General features: G+C 44.1%; 1 protein-coding gene across 4 annotated transcripts in view; it reads left to right on the forward strand.

Moving 5' to 3' along the window:
* Positions 1 to 18,966, forward strand: part of Cacna2d1 (calcium channel, voltage-dependent, alpha 2/delta subunit 1) — a 419,185-nt gene that overhangs the window by 77,664 nt on the left and 322,555 nt on the right. For all 4 annotated transcript variants that reach the window (XM_013510508.1, XM_013510509.1, XM_005377191.2 and 1 more), the window contains exon 3: positions 15,362 to 15,478. In XM_013510508.1, coding sequence (XP_013365962.1) covers positions 15,362 to 15,478 — 117 coding nt within the window. The remainder of the gene's footprint in view (positions 1 to 15,361; positions 15,479 to 18,966) is intronic.

Raw genomic sequence — 18,966 nt, forward strand, 5'->3', positions numbered from 1 at the left:
TGAAAATCTGAAATCCGGAATCTTCTAAACTCCAGGTCTTTTGAGCTCTGACCTGATGGCCCAGGTAGAAGGTTCCAGCCCTGAGCCCAGGAACCGGCTCACAGTTGAGGCAGAAGCCTAGGGCTACGGCTCAGGGCTGGAGCACTTGCTTAGCGTGCACGAGGCCCTGGGTCCCATCCCCAGCACAACCAAAAACCAACCAACAAACAGGAACAAGTCCAACAAGAACAACACCCCCATTCCCCGAGAAACCTTCTACAGTATTGTAAAAATGACCTTCAGGCCGCGTGCACAGCGTGGGTGTGAAGTGCAGGTGGTTTCACGTTAGGCTCGGCTCGTGTCTTCAAGGTGCCTCACTGCGTGTGTAGAATTTCCCCGAGTCTGAAGAAATCTGACGTCTCACCCGAGCGCACTGCGGAGAGGAGGCTCTCCTGTGTCTGTGGGGTGAGGAATGCACCTGGAATCAGAAGGCATTCCAGGGAGTTCCGGGGATCACAGGGAATTCTCTCCGCCCTCACGGAGCAGGAGAAATGGCCTGACATTGGGCAGCCGCCAGGGTGGACAGCGGGGCTCAGTTCTCCTCAGAGAAGGGCATGTGCTCATCCACACCTCCACCGCTGGGCTGGAGCTGCCTGCACGCTTCGGGGAGCTGGCTCTCGATGGGCCGTGGCTCCTGGGATGAACACACAGCTGAACTGGACAGTGTCCAGGGAGCCAGGGAGCCCCTTGGACAGCGGCGGAGCTGGTGGAAGTTCCAGCAAGAATTATTTGTTAATTTTCACTTAAAAACTATGTCACTGACTGAGGGCAAAGCTGTCATTCAACCTCAGTGAGATGGAGGAAGGGAAGCTGGGTACTGCTTTCCGGTTTACACAGCTGTCTTCGTCGACAGATTTGAGTTAGAAACACGGCGCTCTCAGCCGGTCCCCTCGGCGCGCCCACCTCAGGAGCCACCTGCCCGGCCGAGCTTACATTGGTTTGGTGCTGATTCTGTATGTGGGGCTTCACCAGCCGTCTGCCCTTCCAGTGAATCAGGAGGCACGAAAAGCCTGCCCTGGTCTCTGTCGGGCTTTGTGAAGTGGGATGACTCAGGAGTCTGTCAGTGTGGATAAATGAGAATGACTCTGTCTGGATTTGGGTAACAAAATGGAATGGATAAGTCCACATAATGTTCTTTGATGAGATACACATCGGCACAGCAGCAGAAAAGTTATAAATAAAATAACTATATGTTACGTAACGTGTGTGTTAGAGACGGAGCAGAATTCATTACTGGAAATACAATTCAGGTTTTAGGGCACATGGAGAGTGTCTTTCTCAAGGAGAAGATTCCATATGCCTCAGTGCTTTTCCTGGACAGGAGGTGCAGGACGTGGACAACAGGGAGGTATTGTTTTAGCCGTGGGGACCTAACGCAAAACTGGCTGAAGGGTGCAGGTTGAGTGTGAGCTTTGAGCTGAGAGGAGGACATTGTTGTCGGTTTTTTGGTTTGTTTTGTTTTCTTTGTTTTCATGAGGGTCAGAGATGGATCCCAGGGCACTGTACATGCTAGGCCAGTTCTTCCCTCCCGGGCTATAGGCGGAGGGGATTGGACACCCTGCGGTGGTGAGGAGTTGAATACGTGGAGGGATTTGGTAGGTCCCTGGGTTGGAATTCTGTATTGTGGAGTGATGATTCTTCTCAAATTGAGTAGTGTGATTGTTTTGCTGGTTCACCAGTACAACTAGCATTCTACAGCAAGGCCAAGAACTAATACTAGGAGCCCTGTTGCCTAAATAATACATCCTTCCAATTTTATGAAATTTGCTTTGTGAACTCAGGGGTAGTGGGTGACTCTTACTGGATCAATTCAATACTTGGACATTGTGGATGAGAGATTTTTTTCCCCAGGTTATCTGCCGATCCTGTGGTTAGGCAATAGTTTTATCTTCTAGATCCATTTGGGTTTTCAGATATCTCTTCTGGAATCATTGCATTATTTATTTGGAGGATATGTGTGTCCATCAGTTATTGTGTATCTTCATCCAGCAAATAGATGGAATAGTTCTAGGAAGAAAAAATACAGGAAAGAAAGTATGCATTTTAATTCTTAGAACTTTTAGAAATTCAGCTGTAGGACTTTGTTTCCTCCACCTTAATTCTAGCGCTGAAGGAGACACTTTTTGTGCCTTTCCTCATTAATCCTCAGCAACTCCACGCTTCATATGCCTGGAGGAATTCTTTGCAAGCTTGAAATCTTTTTCTAGATGATACAGCTACTAAATTGGATGCAACTGTGCAAAGCAAAAACTTCTTGTGTGTTTTAGCATAATGTTAATATCTCACACTTTTATATTCCTGTTTGTATTTTTAGCAAGTGAGCAGATCCCCAATTAGTTGGTATATGTGGCTATGATACTGCTCTTTTCATAAAAGATACAAATTTTAAGAAGCTGCCATTCTGTTACCAACAGTTATCCACTCATGAACATTTCCATTTGAATTTCCTTAAAAAAAATAGTGGAAGGAAATTCTGGGACATAGATTCATCTGCATATCTTGAACTTTCCAGGCCTGCTGGGGTGCGCAGAGAAGGTTTGGTATGAGCAGCTATGAAAGAACGGCAGTGATGGTGGAGAAAGTACATCTGACTTGATTTCTGTCTTCCTGGACTTCCAACTGAGGAAAGCATGCGTAATATTTTAGCTCAGTCTTTCATAAAACTGTTGTCCCTTGGTCCTGCCAGTTATTGACCCTGTGATATGGCCAAGATTCTGTCACTGGGCTGTTGGGATTGATGACACAATCTACACAAACCATTTGCTGACGCACCGTTAGAAGTCCAGGCATGCCACTTGTAGGGTGCACCAGTTGGGGGTGCTCTGTTGTGTTAGTTGGGGTTCAGGTTGAGCCACTGTGATACAAGCTGATGGGGTGAGTGTGTGCTCTTCTCCCATGTGGCAGCCTAGAGGGGAGCAGTCAGGGCTGGGTACCCTCTGTGCGTGTGGCTTCCGTGCCTGGGTCTAAGGTGACCCTTCCGGTGGCTGTCCCTTCCCAGCCACTATGCAAGGGGAAGGAGGCGAGGAGACCAGACCCCCAGTCCTGTGTGCTGTCACTGTGCTTACACTTATGTAGTAGTGCTGATGACTTCCTCACAAGGTCACATCCATACTGGGCAGCAGCAGTGAAGCTCATGCTTGGAAGAGCTGAAGTTCTTCCTCGGTCCGCGCGGGCCCATCTTACTGTCAGGGACAGGTGGGACAGGGGCCCCGTGGGGCCAGTACTGTAGGTGCCTGGGTGTAAAGGTGAAGGGCACTTGCTCTGAGCTCCTGGGATGCGTGAACCCCGGTTGAGTGAGCACTCCTTGAACTTGGTTCCCCTGGTCTGAGCCCTGGGGACAGGATGAGCTGTTCCTGCTTGGTGTCTCCTGGTCTTCCTTCTGGAGGAGGCAGAGAGTTCCACCCATGGGTCCTCACGGGAAGCCAGACCGGGAGTGCGCATTTTCTTCCCTGGTCTGTTCCTTCTGACCCCCTCTGGCAGGCCCTCTGATGGCTTCTCCCATGGTCTACAGGATTCCAGGCACACGTCTTTGTGTCCTGCACAAGGCGCCCTGTGTGTTGCTCTAGTGCTTGACCATGTCGCATCTGGTGGTGCTCACCCCGCCTGGCCTGGCAGAGCTCCACGCCTTCCTGCTGCACTGGACCTCATTCCTGCTGTGTCTTCTCATGGTCGGGGTGTTGGGAATCCGAGCATCTTACTAATGGAGATGATTGGGTTCTTCTGCCGCCTGCCTGTGGAGGCTTTTGCTTCAGTGATAAAGGAAATTAAAAGTCAGCCAATCAGGGTGAATTTACAGGAGGAAAAGCTTTCCCAGTGCTCAGCCCATACAAAGATCAAGAGGGGTCCTTGACAGAGGAAAGTCCGAGAAGACAGTGGGGAGACCGGTGTGAGGGCTGCGGGGCGCCGGGCTGAAGGAGAGGACTGGGCTGGACTGCGATTGAAAGCACCGGGCCCGGTTTCATGGCTGCGGTCTGGTAGATCCCCATCTCTGCCTGGTTTCCTAGTGTTGAGGATCCTGTTCTGAGGGCAGTTCTGTTCCTGGAGCTGGTCGTCTTTGCTCAGGGCCAGAGGTTCACCTCGGTTCCCTTTGCGGGTCCTGCTTGGAAGGTGACCTCACTGTGGGCTGCCCACTGGGCCCTGCTCTCCTGCCTGAGGTGCTCACGGTTAGAATGACACCCGGTGCCTGGAACAGGATGTTCTGGAATCCTTTCCGTGAGTGTCTTTAGTCTTGCTGTGTGGCTGCCTCAGTGTCCTGACAGGACTCAGATGTTTCTCTTTCGTGGTTGTTTTGACTTTGGGGAAGAGCCAGAAGTAACCTGGTCCAAGATCTGGTGAGTAGGTGGATGGGGACACAGCAGCATGTTTTTTGTAATTGTTATTTTAAAGAGAAAAGAACAAAAACAAAATAACAGAAATGAAGACAAAAACAAAGCAACACAAAAACTATAAAATCGATATAGAACTTCAAAACAAGCTGATAGGAAATCAACAGTGATGGTTCTATTACTTATTGTTATCTTCAAAGTCGTTGCTCAGATTACCAGATATAGGTATGCAAGATTGATCAAACAATTAAACATTAACTGTTCCTTTCAATAAACCAATAGAAATTAGTAATACAATTATCTTAGCTATCTTGTGTATACATATATATTTATGTTGCCCTTCCTTCTTTCCTTTTTTTCTCTTTTTCCTCATCCCAGTTGTTCTTTGCTATTGAGCAGTTTCTTTTCCTTTCACAATATCTATTGAACCTTTCAGTTTTATTTACTCTTTCAGATTCTTACACTAGGGAGACAATACGATATTCACACATGTGGGTCTGATTTATTTCACATATGAGTATGGTCTCCAGTTGCATCCATTTACTATAAAAGCCTTGAGTTCATCTTTCTTTATAGCTGAGTAATACTCCATTCTATAAAAATATCACATCTTTTTTTATCCAATTCTCAGTTGATAGGCATCTGGGTTGTTTCCAAGATTTTGCTATAACAACTTGTGCTGGTATAAATATGGGTGCACATATGTCATGTGGTATGATGTTTTAAATTCTTCTGGGAAAATACCCAGAAGGGGAATGGTGGGATTAAATAGGACAGACCTCTAATCCTAAGTTTTTGAGGAATCTCCAGACTGATTTCCAAAGTAGTTGTAGCAGTCTACATTGCCACTAGCAGTGGAGAATTGTTCCTTTTTCCCCACAGCCCCTCCAGCATTTGTTGTCAGTTGATTTCTTGATGGTAGCCATTCTTACTGGGGTGAAATGAAATTTCATTGCTTTAATTTACATCTCTCAAATGACCAATGATGTTGGACTTTATTTTTAATGTATTTTCACTTCATTGGTGATTTCTTTTGAAGTACGTAAGCTTTCTAATAGGATGAGATCCCAGTTGTTGATTCTTTGAAGTGTTTGCCCTGAGGTTTGGGTTTTGTTCATGAAGACTGTGCGTACCTCTGTGTCTTCAAGATTTCTACCTACTTTTTTTTCCAGTAGATTTAGTGTTTGTGTTCTAATATTTAAATCTTTGATCCATTTTAACTTTAGTTTAGTGAACAGTGATAGACATGGCTCTAGTTTTAGTCTTTGGCATATAGAGGGCCCGTTTTTCCAGCACCGTTTATTAGTTTATTCTTTTGGGGAACATGTTTGACGCCTTTGTGAAAGATAAGGTGGCTGAGTGTGTTTGTAGTTGTGTCTGCATCTTCTCATCTGTTCTACTGGTCCTCAGGTCTATTTTTTTTGCCAGTATCATGATGATTTTATCACAGCTTTGCAGTATGATTTCAGGTCAGGGATTGTGATGCCTCCTGACTTGTCTTTGTCGCCCAGGATTGCCTTTGCTCTTCTAGGTCTCTTCTGGTTCCAGATGAATTTTAGGACTATTTTCTCTAGTTCTGTGAGATATGCTAATGGTATTTTGGTCAGGAGGGCATTAAATCTGTATAACAATTTTGGGATTGTGGCCATTTTCACTGTGTTGGTTTTTCCTATCCACGAGCAAGGGATAGCTTTCCATTTTCTGATACCCTCTTCAGTTTCCTTTTTCAGTGTACTGTAATTTTCAATTCATAAATCTTGTACTTTGTTAGATTGATTCCTAAGTGTTTCATTTTTTGGAGGCTATTGTGAAGGGCGTGGTTTCCCTGATTTCTCTCTGTCAGTTTGTTGTTCGTGTATGGAATACAGCATCATGCTTTCGCCAGGCTGCCTCTCCTTGGAATGGCCCTTGACAGCCACATTCACTGTGTGTGTGGTCACGCCTTGTAGAGACACTCATGAAAGAGGATTTGAGAACTGCTCCTCCAGAGAGCAGCCAGAACAATGGAAGGATTTGTTTGAAATAAGGGGGAATATTTTGAGAGAGATTTGTGGCATTGTGTTTTTTAACTGTAATACACTTTAAGAGTTTATTTGATAGTGACCGTATGATTTGATCATATTGTACTGCAAAATGTACTACCAGTGAAGAGAACAGATTCCTTGCTCCCTCTCCCCATTTGAGGTTTTAGAATAAGATACCATTTTTAAAATCAGTAATTAATTACATTCATTTCCAAAGACACAGAATAAATTCCAAGGGGATTTGTAGTCTTAAGGTGACTTTCAGTATTTTATTAACAGATATTAAGACATTTTCTTTTTTAATCTTACTGTTCTCTTCCAGTATAAATCATTGATTAACACTAAGTTATGCTCTTTGTTGAGTGAGAATTATTATTTTTTTTCTTCAAGTAATTCCCAGACGGGCCATTTTGCCTAGCAGTGAGACACATGGGAATGCTAGGCGACATTTGTGATCATCCTCACTGTGATGGAGATGTGCTGTTACCAGGACTCCTTGTCATCGAGGCAACAGAGGCTATTAAATGTCCTGTAATGCGTGGGACACCCCATAGCAAGGGACTGCCTGGTTAAACAAACATCAGCAGCACCAGCTTGAAAAACTGCTGTAGATTCCATCTCACCCCAGAAAGAATGGCTGTCGTCAAGAAATCAACCCGTATCAAATGCTGGAGGGGTTGTGGGGGAAAGGAACCCCTCTTCACTGTTGGTGGGAGTGTAGACTGGTGCAACCATTGTGAAATTAGTGTGGAGTTTCCTCCAAAAACTGGGATGAGAGGTCCCATTCAACCCAGCTATTCCCCTTCTGGGTATCTTCCCAGAAGACCTGAAAACATCATACCACAGAGATGTATGTGCACCCATGTTTATAGCAGCACAATTTGTAATAGCTAACTCTTGGAAACAACTCAAATGCCCATTGACTGAGGAAAGGCTAAAAAAGATGTTTGTTCTTTTTTTATACAGTGGGGTAGTACTCTGTCACAAAGAAGTATAAACTTGAGGAATTTAAAAATTCAAAGTGCAAATGATACATAAAAGTTTTTAAGTGAATGTAAACTTGTCACACTGCCTGTCAACATTGGTAGGTAGCAGTTTTGCCTTAGAAAATCCACATGTTAAAAAGATGACGTTAAGGGCAAATTCAATAGAGCTGCTTTAAAGTTCTTTATTGGTAGTGAAATGAATTTAGGTCATTTGGGGTTAGAGACATTAACCAGGCAGCTCACTTAGCCTATGGTTAATTATTTTTTTAATTTAGTTTTAATAGGTTGTAGTATGATCTCTCTCATTTCTAACTGCATGTGAATTTCCTGGTTAAAATACATACACAGTTCACAATTTATACATAGCTTCCGCTGTGGACAGGGAAAGAAGCTAGATTACATCGTCCCTAACATTGTATTTACTAAGTGTTCTCGAAGATTTATTTGATCTTGGAAATGTCTCTGTCCTGAAAACAAAACATCTCGCTCTGCATGTTCTCCACACTCACCTTCGTCCTTGTTGTAGGTTAGTTTCTCTTCTCCAGGGGTAGCCGGTGTCTCTGGGTAGGTGGAATCCCTGCTCTTATGCATGTTGTTCATAGGGAAAGGTTTTCCATGGTTGTGCTTTGTTTGCACTTTGCCCTCTTCTCTCTCTTGTGTCTTGTTCACAAGTGTCAGTACCAGGTTCCTGTGAAGAGGAACCAGGGCAGGCGGCTGTGTGTGGTGGAACTTCGCTAGTTCTCACTTTATTGTTCCTTAATATCATTTCTTGAAGCTAATGTCCCACTTGAAATGCGACAGTACAGTCCCAGCTAAGAAGCTGTATGATATCAAGTAGAAAAAGTAGAACAGGTGGGGGAACAGCAGTTTCTTACAGGTATCGTCAGAAAGTATGCATATTAATGTACATACTTGGGTGTATGAACGTACATATGCATGGATTCAAATGCATGTTTGTATTCAGACGGTCTTTATAGTAAGCAAGTTTGTATTTTGATCTCTTCCTGGGTACAAGTTGTTTTGACAGGGACTGGAAATTCAGAACTAGGTATTATTAGCTTAAAATAGCTTGGAGTTGATTAAAGACTAAAGTATAGACATGTATCCTGGTTTTTATACCACTCTATATTTGTACTCCAGTTAGCCTTTCAATTTTTATTTTCTAGTAGTTTGTGTATTACATACACACTCACCTGTTTCTTCCTTGGCTGAAGGGCACATTTCCTCTGAAATGAGACTATGGTCCCATCATTTTGATTGTCATGGCCCAAGTGATTTTACTTTCCTGTGAATCTTGACCACATAAATTTACACATCTCTTCATTAAACCAACTACTCATCACTACTTCTTATTGGCCATGACCTTAGCTTATATGTGGACTCTGTTATTTTAGATTGCTGTACGGGTGACATGTTTGTGTTCCATTATGTCACTGCAGTACATATTACTTTACCTTGTTTTTCTTAGTTTTATTTTGACTTTCAAGCATGCCCCCAGCAAAGCCTGAGAGAGTACTCGGTGTCAGTATCCGTTCCCTAATCTTTGAGATCAGTGTTTGTGTTGCCACATACTGTACGGTGTGCTGGGCATGCACCAATGAACAAAATAAACACAGGTCTTCATTTTCTTGAAGCTTACATTCTGAGTAACGGAAATAGAAAACAAATGAACACTGGGCTGGGGATATAGCTCAGCGGCACAAGCGCCTACCTAGAAAACAAATGAACAGGATGGTTACATACATTGTATATGTGATTTTTGCCTTAAATTTTCATGCAGTGGCAATAAACCTAGCTGAAAACATACTAACAGTGCTAAAGAGTATAAACATTTGAAAACTTTCACTTTTGCTTCAGAGATTGTATATTATCAGGGAAGACAGAGGTTGAAGAGATCAACACAATTAGAAAGTACTAGGTCATTTTTAAACTTGACTAATGTTCTTAGAAGAAAAGAGTTTTATTTTATTGTCTTTATGGTCTTACTGTCTTTAAGCATGTGATGGTCACTGGCTCCTCTTTACCTTATGAAGAAATTTTTTCCTATGTCAACATAGGTCCGTGTTGGCCATCTAGGATGGACATGAGACTTGTGAAACTTGAAAAGAATTCTTTCATCCTATTTTGAATCACTGTAAACTTTATTTCATTAAGGGAACTTTAGTCCTTGAAAGTGACCAAGAAAGAACATTATATTATTCTTTTATTGCAATGGAAAACAGCAACACTGAAATAACACCCAGGATTTGGAGGCAGATTTATGTAACTCGATGGGCATTGGTCAGGTGGTCTAGGACTTATATGGGATAAGCAAGCAGGAAGTACAGAGGCAGAAGGGCTTGTCAGTTGGGGCATCACAACCACCAGCCGTTTCTAGGAGTCAGAAGCAACCTGAACTAGAACAGGAACTCTTTATTACTTGGTCAGTTAACAAGCTGAAGTATACTGGCTCGGGGGTGGGTGGGAGCATTTTCTGTTACATTATGTTCATAAAGCTTTTGGAGATAAGTTACTCTCTGTTGCTAGGAGACAAATAATCCAAAGGTCTAAGGAGCTCCACAAAAACAGGAACAAAAACAACCTTAAGATACCCCAAAGTAAAACCATGTCTTGTAAAATTCAATTAAAATTAGTGACATTGATTTCGCGGGCTTTTAAAGAGTTGAGGAGACAGTGAACCTGTCATTGAGTACTGAAGATTTCTAAATTTAGTTGTGTCAGCTGATTGAGAGTGATGGGGGAGGGGAGGTAACGTTTTCCTTTAATCTCACTCCCACTATTATGAGGTGGAACTGTAATTACTCATCCGGTTCATTTACACTTTGTACGAGGTAGGCATGTCCACATGGGTATTTTCAGTTTTTCTGTCTAGGTGTTCTTTTAGAACATTGCACAGTAGCTTGGATGCCCGTGAGCTAATTTTCATTACTCCCTGAAGACAGATGGAAGAGGGACGTTGGTCACAGTGCAGCTCCTTGTTCTTGTTCATCAGACTCCAGTGGCTGGTGGAGGAGAGTGCAGTCCTGCCTGAGGCACGCTCTTAGTCACACCTTGGAAACACGGAGGTTGTCTTTGGAGTTGTTTTTTTTTAGGAACAGTGAATCACTTGGCAAGTTTATTGCAGAGCTACTTATGGAAAACTTGAGAATTTTAAGGGAACTCAGTGGGAGTGTGCATTGGAGCAAGAACTTGGGGGTTTAGATGATACTTTGGTCAGTAGAATCATGGCCCAGAGCCACGGTGTCTCCAGACACCAATTATTGTGGTTTGCTCTCATCAGGGAGGACCTGAGGGTGACTAAGTCATTGCGTGAAAACTTGTGTATGTTTACTGGCTTAAAACAGTGCAGGTTTATTGTCACAGTGTTGTCATTCCTTGCTTGTGTCGCCCCTTGTTGTCTTCAAAGCCAGCGATGCTGGGCTGCTTTCTTCTCAGGCTCACGTTTCTCCGGCTTCCTCACGGCTTTGTCTGTCTTCCATTATCAAGGACCCGTGATTTAGCTGATGAGCAAAGGTAGTTCCTTCTGCAGATGATTCTGGTTTGCGGTAGAACAGCACACTCACAGGTTCCGGGGACCCGGATGTGGAGATCCCGGGGAGGCTGTTGATCTGCCCGCAGCAGCCATCCTTTCCTTTGCCCCCTCTTCCTGAATACTGCTTTCCTCAAATGGACTTCATTTCTGCTCCTCCTCCTGCCTGTGCTATTCCGTACGCTGTTATCTGAGGCTGAGAGAATCTGACCGGCCCCGCGCACCGTCCTTGTCATGTTTGTACAGAACTTTTCTTCCTACCTCTTCACAGCTATTGCCTCGGGAGTTGGCTTCCTGGAGGGCTGATGCAAGTTCCTGCAGTTCCTCAGGGGCCCACAGCAAGGCCACTCATTAGAGTATCACCGGGCACTCGTGGCCAAGCGCCTAGGACTCCTGTTCCATCTGGAGTGTCAGAGGGGAAACTTCCTGTGGAATTCTTGATGGCCGGACCAAGACGAGTTCCTTGTGAAGGAAGTGGACACACAAGTATTGGAGGAGGGGTTGTCAAGGTTTACATGGTTAATAGGCGGAAATCTGACTGTGATTCTCTTGTAGGGAATTTAACTTGCTTAGATGCTGTCTCTTTCTTTCCCATGGGTGGGGAAATTAATTTTACTGCTGGAAACTTAGTCTCTTTTATAGTCCACGACCCATTGAGTAAATTCCAAGTTCTGGCTGCCTTTCTGTATTCTCTTAGGGCCTCAGGCAGCTTCAGGGCCCTCAGCTCTGGGTACCCCACTTCACCTACAGCCATGCCTGCTCCTGCTCACCCCTCAGAACCCCTAGCCCTTCCCAGGGTGACCCCTAGAAGATGTGCTGCTCTTACAGTACCTGTCTCCCTTTAAGGGTTTTTCCTGTATCCCTGCATCCTGCTGCACTGCGGGCGAGCCCGGGTGTACCACGGCCATGCGCACTTTGCGTGATTGAGCCAGCTTACATTTCATCTGCTGCTGGCAGAGCGGTAGATTGCTCTTTCATCATGAAATGGGGCTCATCCTTAACTAACCTAGCAGAGGGGTCAAAATGTATTTATCTTTCTTGGTTTGAAGAAGTAGTATAATATGTGTGAAATCCTAAATGTGGTATACAATAACTTCCTAAAACTAGTTGCTGGTTAACAGTCTCGTAGGAATCCAAAAGTGGAGATACATTCACTTTCTTGTTAGTATGTTTGGGATATCTGTATTACTTTAGGAAGTAATTTCATGGCATGATGGTATACAGTCTAATTTCTAAAATATTTCTTCAGGAATTTTGTTGACCATTTGTACCCACGAGTGGTGTCCCTTTCCATGTAGTACATTTAGAGTACTTTTTTAAGTGTATTTTTTTGAAAATTGTCTGGAACCATGGACTTAATTTAGTGTAGAGATTTGAAAGAAATTTCCAGTGCGGTAGATAAGACAGCTCTCTCCTGTGATGTGCTGGTAGTGAAGCTTTGTCTTTAATGTGGCAGTCAAAGAACATGAAAGCCAATTGTGATTCTAAGAAAGAGAGTTCGGTGACAGGTCCTCTTTTTGTTAAGACTGTGTGTGTCAAGGGGGCAGGAGGAGGCCCTGAGAAGTACGAAAACTAAAGCGTTTTCGTTAGTGTACTGCTCTGAAGGGAAATATCCTGTCCCGGATTCTCTCTATTCAGTTTATCTATCTAGGAGAAGAAACACAGGCCAATTTCACAAGTGTGAGGTGTTGACATGATTTTAATGGATCCCTGTCTGGAGCCAAAACCTCATATTATTTCCAATATGTTGTTTTCTTCAGGAAAGAAATTGGATCAAATGACAAAGCAGATAATCATTTAGAAAACAGGAATACAACTAGAAAAGAGAGACGATACATCAGACAACATTTTAAATATTAATATATTGACATGTTAAATAGTATAGAAATATTGGTTATTTTAGTGATGAAAAGAGAAATATATTTATGATTACAATGTATCATGTAATTTTAAAAATATATGTGAGACCTCCTCAGGAAACTTTTCCATATAATGTTAATTCACTTCTATTAACAGAAATGTATTCCAGTTGTGGTTTTCTATTAGTGGTATGGCCAGGTGTTGACATTAGGACTGTAGACTTAAGCTTCCTTGACTTCTTCTATTTAAGATTCATTTCTGTTGGGTGTTGCTTGCATCTCTTGTGCAGCCACCCTGCCATGGTTGTGATGAAACACTTGCGAGAACCAGCCCAGAAAGGTGAAAGAATTATTTTGGCTGTGGATGGGAAGGCCCCGGACTGTGATGGATAGTGCTGAGCGTTTGGGTTTTAGTAGGGCAGTGGTAGCACATGGCAGCCGGAAACAGGGAAGAGCAGGGTCCCGACAGTCCTCTCTCGGGTATGCCCCCAATGACCCGAGGATGTACATCAGACCCCACTGCCCCAAATCCTGCTCCCCGGGAACCGAGCTGTTTACCTTTGGCCCTTTGGAGGTCACTCAAGATTCAAACCATAGGGGCTGGGGATTTAGCTCAGTGGCAAAGCGCCTGCCTGGCAAGCGCAAGGTCGTGAGTTCGGTTCCTGGTACCGGAGAAAAAACAAAAAAACAAACAAAAAAAAAGATTCAAACCATAGCGTTTCTTTAGTATTTAAAATTAGCATGCAGGAGAAATTGAGACTATTCTTTATATATTTGGAGGCTGTATATATTTGAAATAAATTATTTTACACCCCTTCATTCTTAAATCATTGAACTACCTGTGTGACGTACTGAATGGCGTCCTGTAGTATGCACAGCGTACACGTTTACACCTGAAGTCACCTCTGCAAATGCAAGGCGTGTTGTTCTTTCTACACCACAGGAAGGAAGTTGGATTTTGTAGAGGGCAGCACTGCCGTTAGAAGATATCATTGGTACAAAGCCAACTGCATTTCACACCAATTAACTCTATTGGTTTCACTTCAGAGAACTAAATATCCTGGATCAATTAACGCGATGTTGAGGTTTATCTGTGTGTAACCCAGATCAATCCATGCACTGAGGTATTCATGTTCCCAAGTCTGACCGGAAGCAGAAATGAAGGGAGGGGCTTTGTGCTGGGTGGAGCTCTTCGTGCATCGCCTCGATGTCTCAGAAAGGAGCTCGCAGTCTGCCCTGTGAAAATGTCAGCGATCCCAAGACGGGAGAATTCTGGGTGACCCCAAATACCGAGTTGTTTTGTTTTGTTTTGTTTTGTTTACAGTGCTGGCGATCAAACCCAGGGTCTTGCACAAGGCAGGCAAGTGCTCTAGCAACCGAGCTCTCAAATACAGAATTTTCATATCATTAAATTCATGAGTCTTAAATAATTAGAATAAAAACATACAAATGCAATGTTCTAATGAGTATGGCCAAACATAGGCGTTTTAATAATTCAGTTTTAGAAAGAAAACACAGTTTAAATACGTTCAAATCTCAGTTATCTATCAATCCCTTAAAAAGCCACAGGCTCACAGGGAATCATGCCCTCTGTTAGATCAATGTTAGCATAAGCACTTGTGTCTGCCGAAGCTGGTGTAAAGAGGTCGCAGACCTTTTGGCAGTGGAGCAGGAGGCTGGAGTTGTGCCAGATCGAAGCAGGGTTGAGCTGGTTCCGGCATGTGCTGGACTCACTTCCCCTAGGACGGAGGACCTGCCAGGCCCTGGCTTTGGCGGGGCTCAGTCATGCGTGTGCACCCCATCTGTGCAGTGCAGAAGGGGTTTCCTCCCGCGCACCCTGCAGCCGGGAGCACTGCCCCTGCCTCTCCCCCACTCTGCTGGTCCCCTGGCTCCCCTCCTGCTGGGAGAGCACAGCCCGAGCCCAGCTGTTCCCTGTACCTGGGGAACCCTCCCTGACACGCGTGCGAGCCAGACACAAGGCGCGGTTTTGCTTTTGCACCTTGCGTTCGTTTACTGTAGTTTGATTCAACAAAGGCAACTTTAATTTGATAAGAAATAAATATGTCCTTATGGTTCTAACTAGAACTTCTACGTGAACGTGGGCAGTTTCCAGCCCTCTGCTTGTGAAGTGTCTCTAAGGCCCAGGTGACCTCCAGCTGAGCCCGGCCTCCCTTGGGCTGAGCAGCGACTCATGTCACAGACCCGCCCAGCTCTGGGCCCCGTGCTCCCAGGTAGACCCCCGCCCCCACTCCAGCCTCCCCCTGTATCTGCCGTGGCCTCCTTTTTTGTGAAATGATGACTAAAGTCAAGTTTTGAAGCTGGGATGCGGTACAGCCTCAAGCCTCGAGGTCGCGCATGCACACTGCCTGGAACGAGACGTTTCACCGTGCTTATCGGGGTTAACAAGGTGGTAGTTTTCTAAGGAACTTACTGGTGTACATGCTTTCCTGATATCCCCAGACTTCAAAAGAGATCAAAACAGAAAAAAGAGGTTGGGCCTTTTCAATCCACTCTTTGCTGTTGTACGTACATTGCAGTGGGGGGCTGTGAGCCCAGGAAAGAGTGCGTGCTCTTAATAAGGTTCTTTCCTTTCACACAGATTTACGAGAAATACCAAGATTTGTATACTGTGGAGCCAAATAACGCCCGGCAGCTGGTGGAGATCGCAGCCAGGGATATTGAAAAACTTTTAAGCAACAGATCGAAAGCGCTGGAGGTGAGTTTAGATTGGATCTGCTCCTCTTGTTGTTCGCCCTTGCTTACCTCCTGTTTATTGGCTCGTGCTTTGGGGGGAGGTTTTGTTTGGTCTGCTTTCTTTACCATGGTAACCATGTTTATCTAATGTGTTCATGAAAATTGTGATTTCCTGGTTTCACTGGGGACCAAAAGTAACCAGATAGGTGATCTCGACATACTAGCTTTTATGTTACTCTACTTTATAATACACATACTAGTTGAGGAACACAGATACTCATACACGTGTAAGTCACTGTGTAGAACTCTACAGTGAAGGTGGTGCAGTGTCTCATGCAGTGTGATGCCCACAAGCATTGCTGATCCCTTAAACTTCAGGACCTCCTACCTCGTCCTCCTGCCTCCCTGCAGAGGAGGCCAGTGTGCTCAATCATAATTAACAGCTTCTTTGTTGTATGAAAATATTTGAAGCTCACATGACTGCTTTGCCAAGAGAGGTATTTATTTTGTATACTGCTGAGCTTTCTTACCGTCTTAGCACTCTGTGTGTAGTCAACTTGCTTTTCAGTGTCCACACTAAGTCGACCTGACTTACCTGAATGCATTTAGCGTCAGGTCGTGTTACACTGTTCCTGGTTATCCACCCGCCTGTGTCCTGAGACTCTAGGGGCTACCAGTGAGCGCAGGCAGTGCACCCCTCTGCAGTCCTTTCACAGGGCACCTGGGTTACTGGTTCCAAATCCCCAAGCCCGTGGATGTTCAGGTCCCTTATGTGAAGTGAGGAGTGTTTCTGTGTAACACTTTCTCCTGTGCATTTTACACCACCTGCAGAGTGCACGTCATGCCGATACACTATTAGTGCTATTTAATTAGTGGCTATCCTGCGCTGCTTAGGCAACATCAATGAGAAAAACACATCTGTGCATTTTTAGGACAACCCCAACCTTTGCCTCACCATTTTCCTATGGGATTCATTGAGTTGCCTGATGCGGGACTCACAGATACAGAAGTCTGACCGTACTTTACCTACTGGTGATGAAGTTTAATGTGTAGACTCCACACAGGAAGGGGGTAACTATGCAATAGAACAATCCCCGCACGCTGCGTGAATGCGGTCTCTCTCTCAGTCTTTCTTCACTGTGTTCACCTACCTTGTGCAGACGAGGTAATGAGTGGGGTGTGTGACAAGGACACACCGTGGTGCCGTGTTGGGCTACTTGGTAGAGGGCACCAAGGTGAGGAAGCCCAGGCCGTGCTGTCGCAGTCCCCACGATGACACACGGCCACTGGGTGATCCACAGGGAGGCCGCACGCTGAGCTGAGGTCACTGCACCGAGGACTCATTCCTGGAGGGCCAGATGGCACGAGATTTTACCATGCTATGTAGATGAGCAGTGGGTTAAAATGTATCAGTTGTTACTTCTGGAAGGTTCCCTGTAGTATTTGCAGACTGTGGCTGAGCATGTATAACTGGAAACACAGATGATGACAACCACAGCAGCGTAAGAGGAGACTACTCTGTTCAAAATTAGATACTCTGTCAGGAGGCTGTCTCTCAATCCATTTATCCTCTGTTGGCAGTTAGTGTTTGGATTGCTCCTAGATGGTTACTACTATGAATAGTGCTGCTGAATTTTCTAGAACAAATGTTCTGGTGCATGTGTGCAAGAATATGGTTAAACTGGGTGTGGTGTGCACACCTGTGATCCCGGCACTCTGAGGGACTGAGCAGGAGGATCTCAAATTCAAGTCTAGTGATTAGTGAGAGCCTGTCTCACACAATTACAAAGGGCTGGGGATGTAGCTCAGCATAAAGCCTCCTGTAGGATCCCTGGTGCCCCATCTGCAGAGCTGACACAGGATAGTGAAACTGCTGGAGTGTGGGAAGTCCTAGTGGCAGTTTTATAAAGGTGTGACACTCGTTTCCAAAATAGTTGTGTCCGTTTAGACCTTTATCATCAATCAGAGCCCCCCAGTCCATTTTTCAGGACAAATGTGAAAGTAACGATGTCCTAGTTTCAGGCAAACAGTGGGTGTAAAGTGGTGCCCATGTGTGTTCCATTGAGGAGCATGCCCGGTTGTGGATGCCCGCACCATCCTCCCTTCTCCCCGGAATATCTATTCACACCTTCAGCACGGTCTTACTTTCATCAGTTGATTCCTAGGTTACTTATACTTCGTGTTAATGTAGTTCAGTCCTACATAATGGAAATATCTTTTTACACCTTACAACTCATAATGTATTTTATAAATTCTTAATTTTACTGTAGTCAAAGCCAACTTTCCTTTCAATTACTTCTACTATTTTGTGGTGTTAGATTTAAGAGATCCTCTTCTACTGTGTGACTATACACAAACTTTAAAATATATTTTACTACTATAAATGGTTCTGTTTTACCTTTCACATTTAAGTGTTTAATTCACTTGCAACTGATGCTAGTATATAATTTTAGGCTGCGATTCAAATTAATTTTTTCCCAGTTTTCCCAAGACTATTGATTAAGTAGTTTGTCTTTTCCCCTTAAGGTCTGATTATCAAGCTAGGTATCTGGTAGGCCAAGGTCCTCACCATATTTATATGTGGAAGGATCTTGCGTATTATTGAGCCTTTACTTTTAATCCAAACTATAGATTCAGCATTCCACTATCCAGAGAAATAGCTGCTGGGATTTCGATTGGTATATTGAGTCAGACCACACTGGGAAGAATTGACTTATTTTCTATTTTGTGTTTTTTATTTGTAAGTGGGCTAGTCTTTCCACTTAGCAGTTTTTTCATTCATTCAGTAAACATTTAAACTTTCTGTCCAGACTTCTACATGCTTTGTTAGATCTAGTGCTGAGTCCTATAGATGGGAGCACTGCCATCGAAACGTGTCCCCAGATCACCCCTACTTCCTGCCTCCTCACCACTCACAGTTCAGATCCTTAGCCTGATATATCTTGGCTCTCAAAAAATTTCTGCAAGTTTTGTTAGCATTTCCAAAGATTTTTATTATTATTCTTAAAGTACCTAGGATCTTACTGAAACATAGTAGAATTATCTGTTGGATATTTGATATGTCATATTGCTATACATTGAAAGGTTGAATTTAGGAATATCCATCACTGAGTAATCCATGGTAAGGCAAGCTTTCATGACAGGAGAATTCACAGCAGTGTTATCTTCAGTTACCATGAACACAGATTTTAGAGATGTAAACATTTGCCAGAAAACCAATCCAAGTAAGGTGTACTTTCTATTTCAGTGATTAATATTCTGGTGACAGCTGACACGGTTGTGTTTGTACTGATGTTTCTCTGCTCATGTGTTTTTCTCTAGGGGCGGGAAGCAGGTAATGTGGGAATCAGGTAATGTGGACATGAATGTCCCTGGAAAAGGCTGTAGGATGGAAGAGTGTGGATTAAAGTGTGAGCCCTTGGAGACTTTTTCTTATTTGTCCTTTATCTCTTTATCTCTACTCTGGATACCTGGTGTATTATTTGTGTGTGTGTGTGTGTGTGTGTGTGT

The sequence above is a fragment of the Chinchilla lanigera genome, unplaced genomic scaffold, assembly GCF_000276665.1.
Source record: "Chinchilla lanigera isolate Chin_1 unplaced genomic scaffold, ChiLan1.0 scaffold00009, whole genome shotgun sequence".
NCBI lineage: Eukaryota > Metazoa > Chordata > Mammalia > Rodentia > Chinchillidae > Chinchilla > Chinchilla lanigera.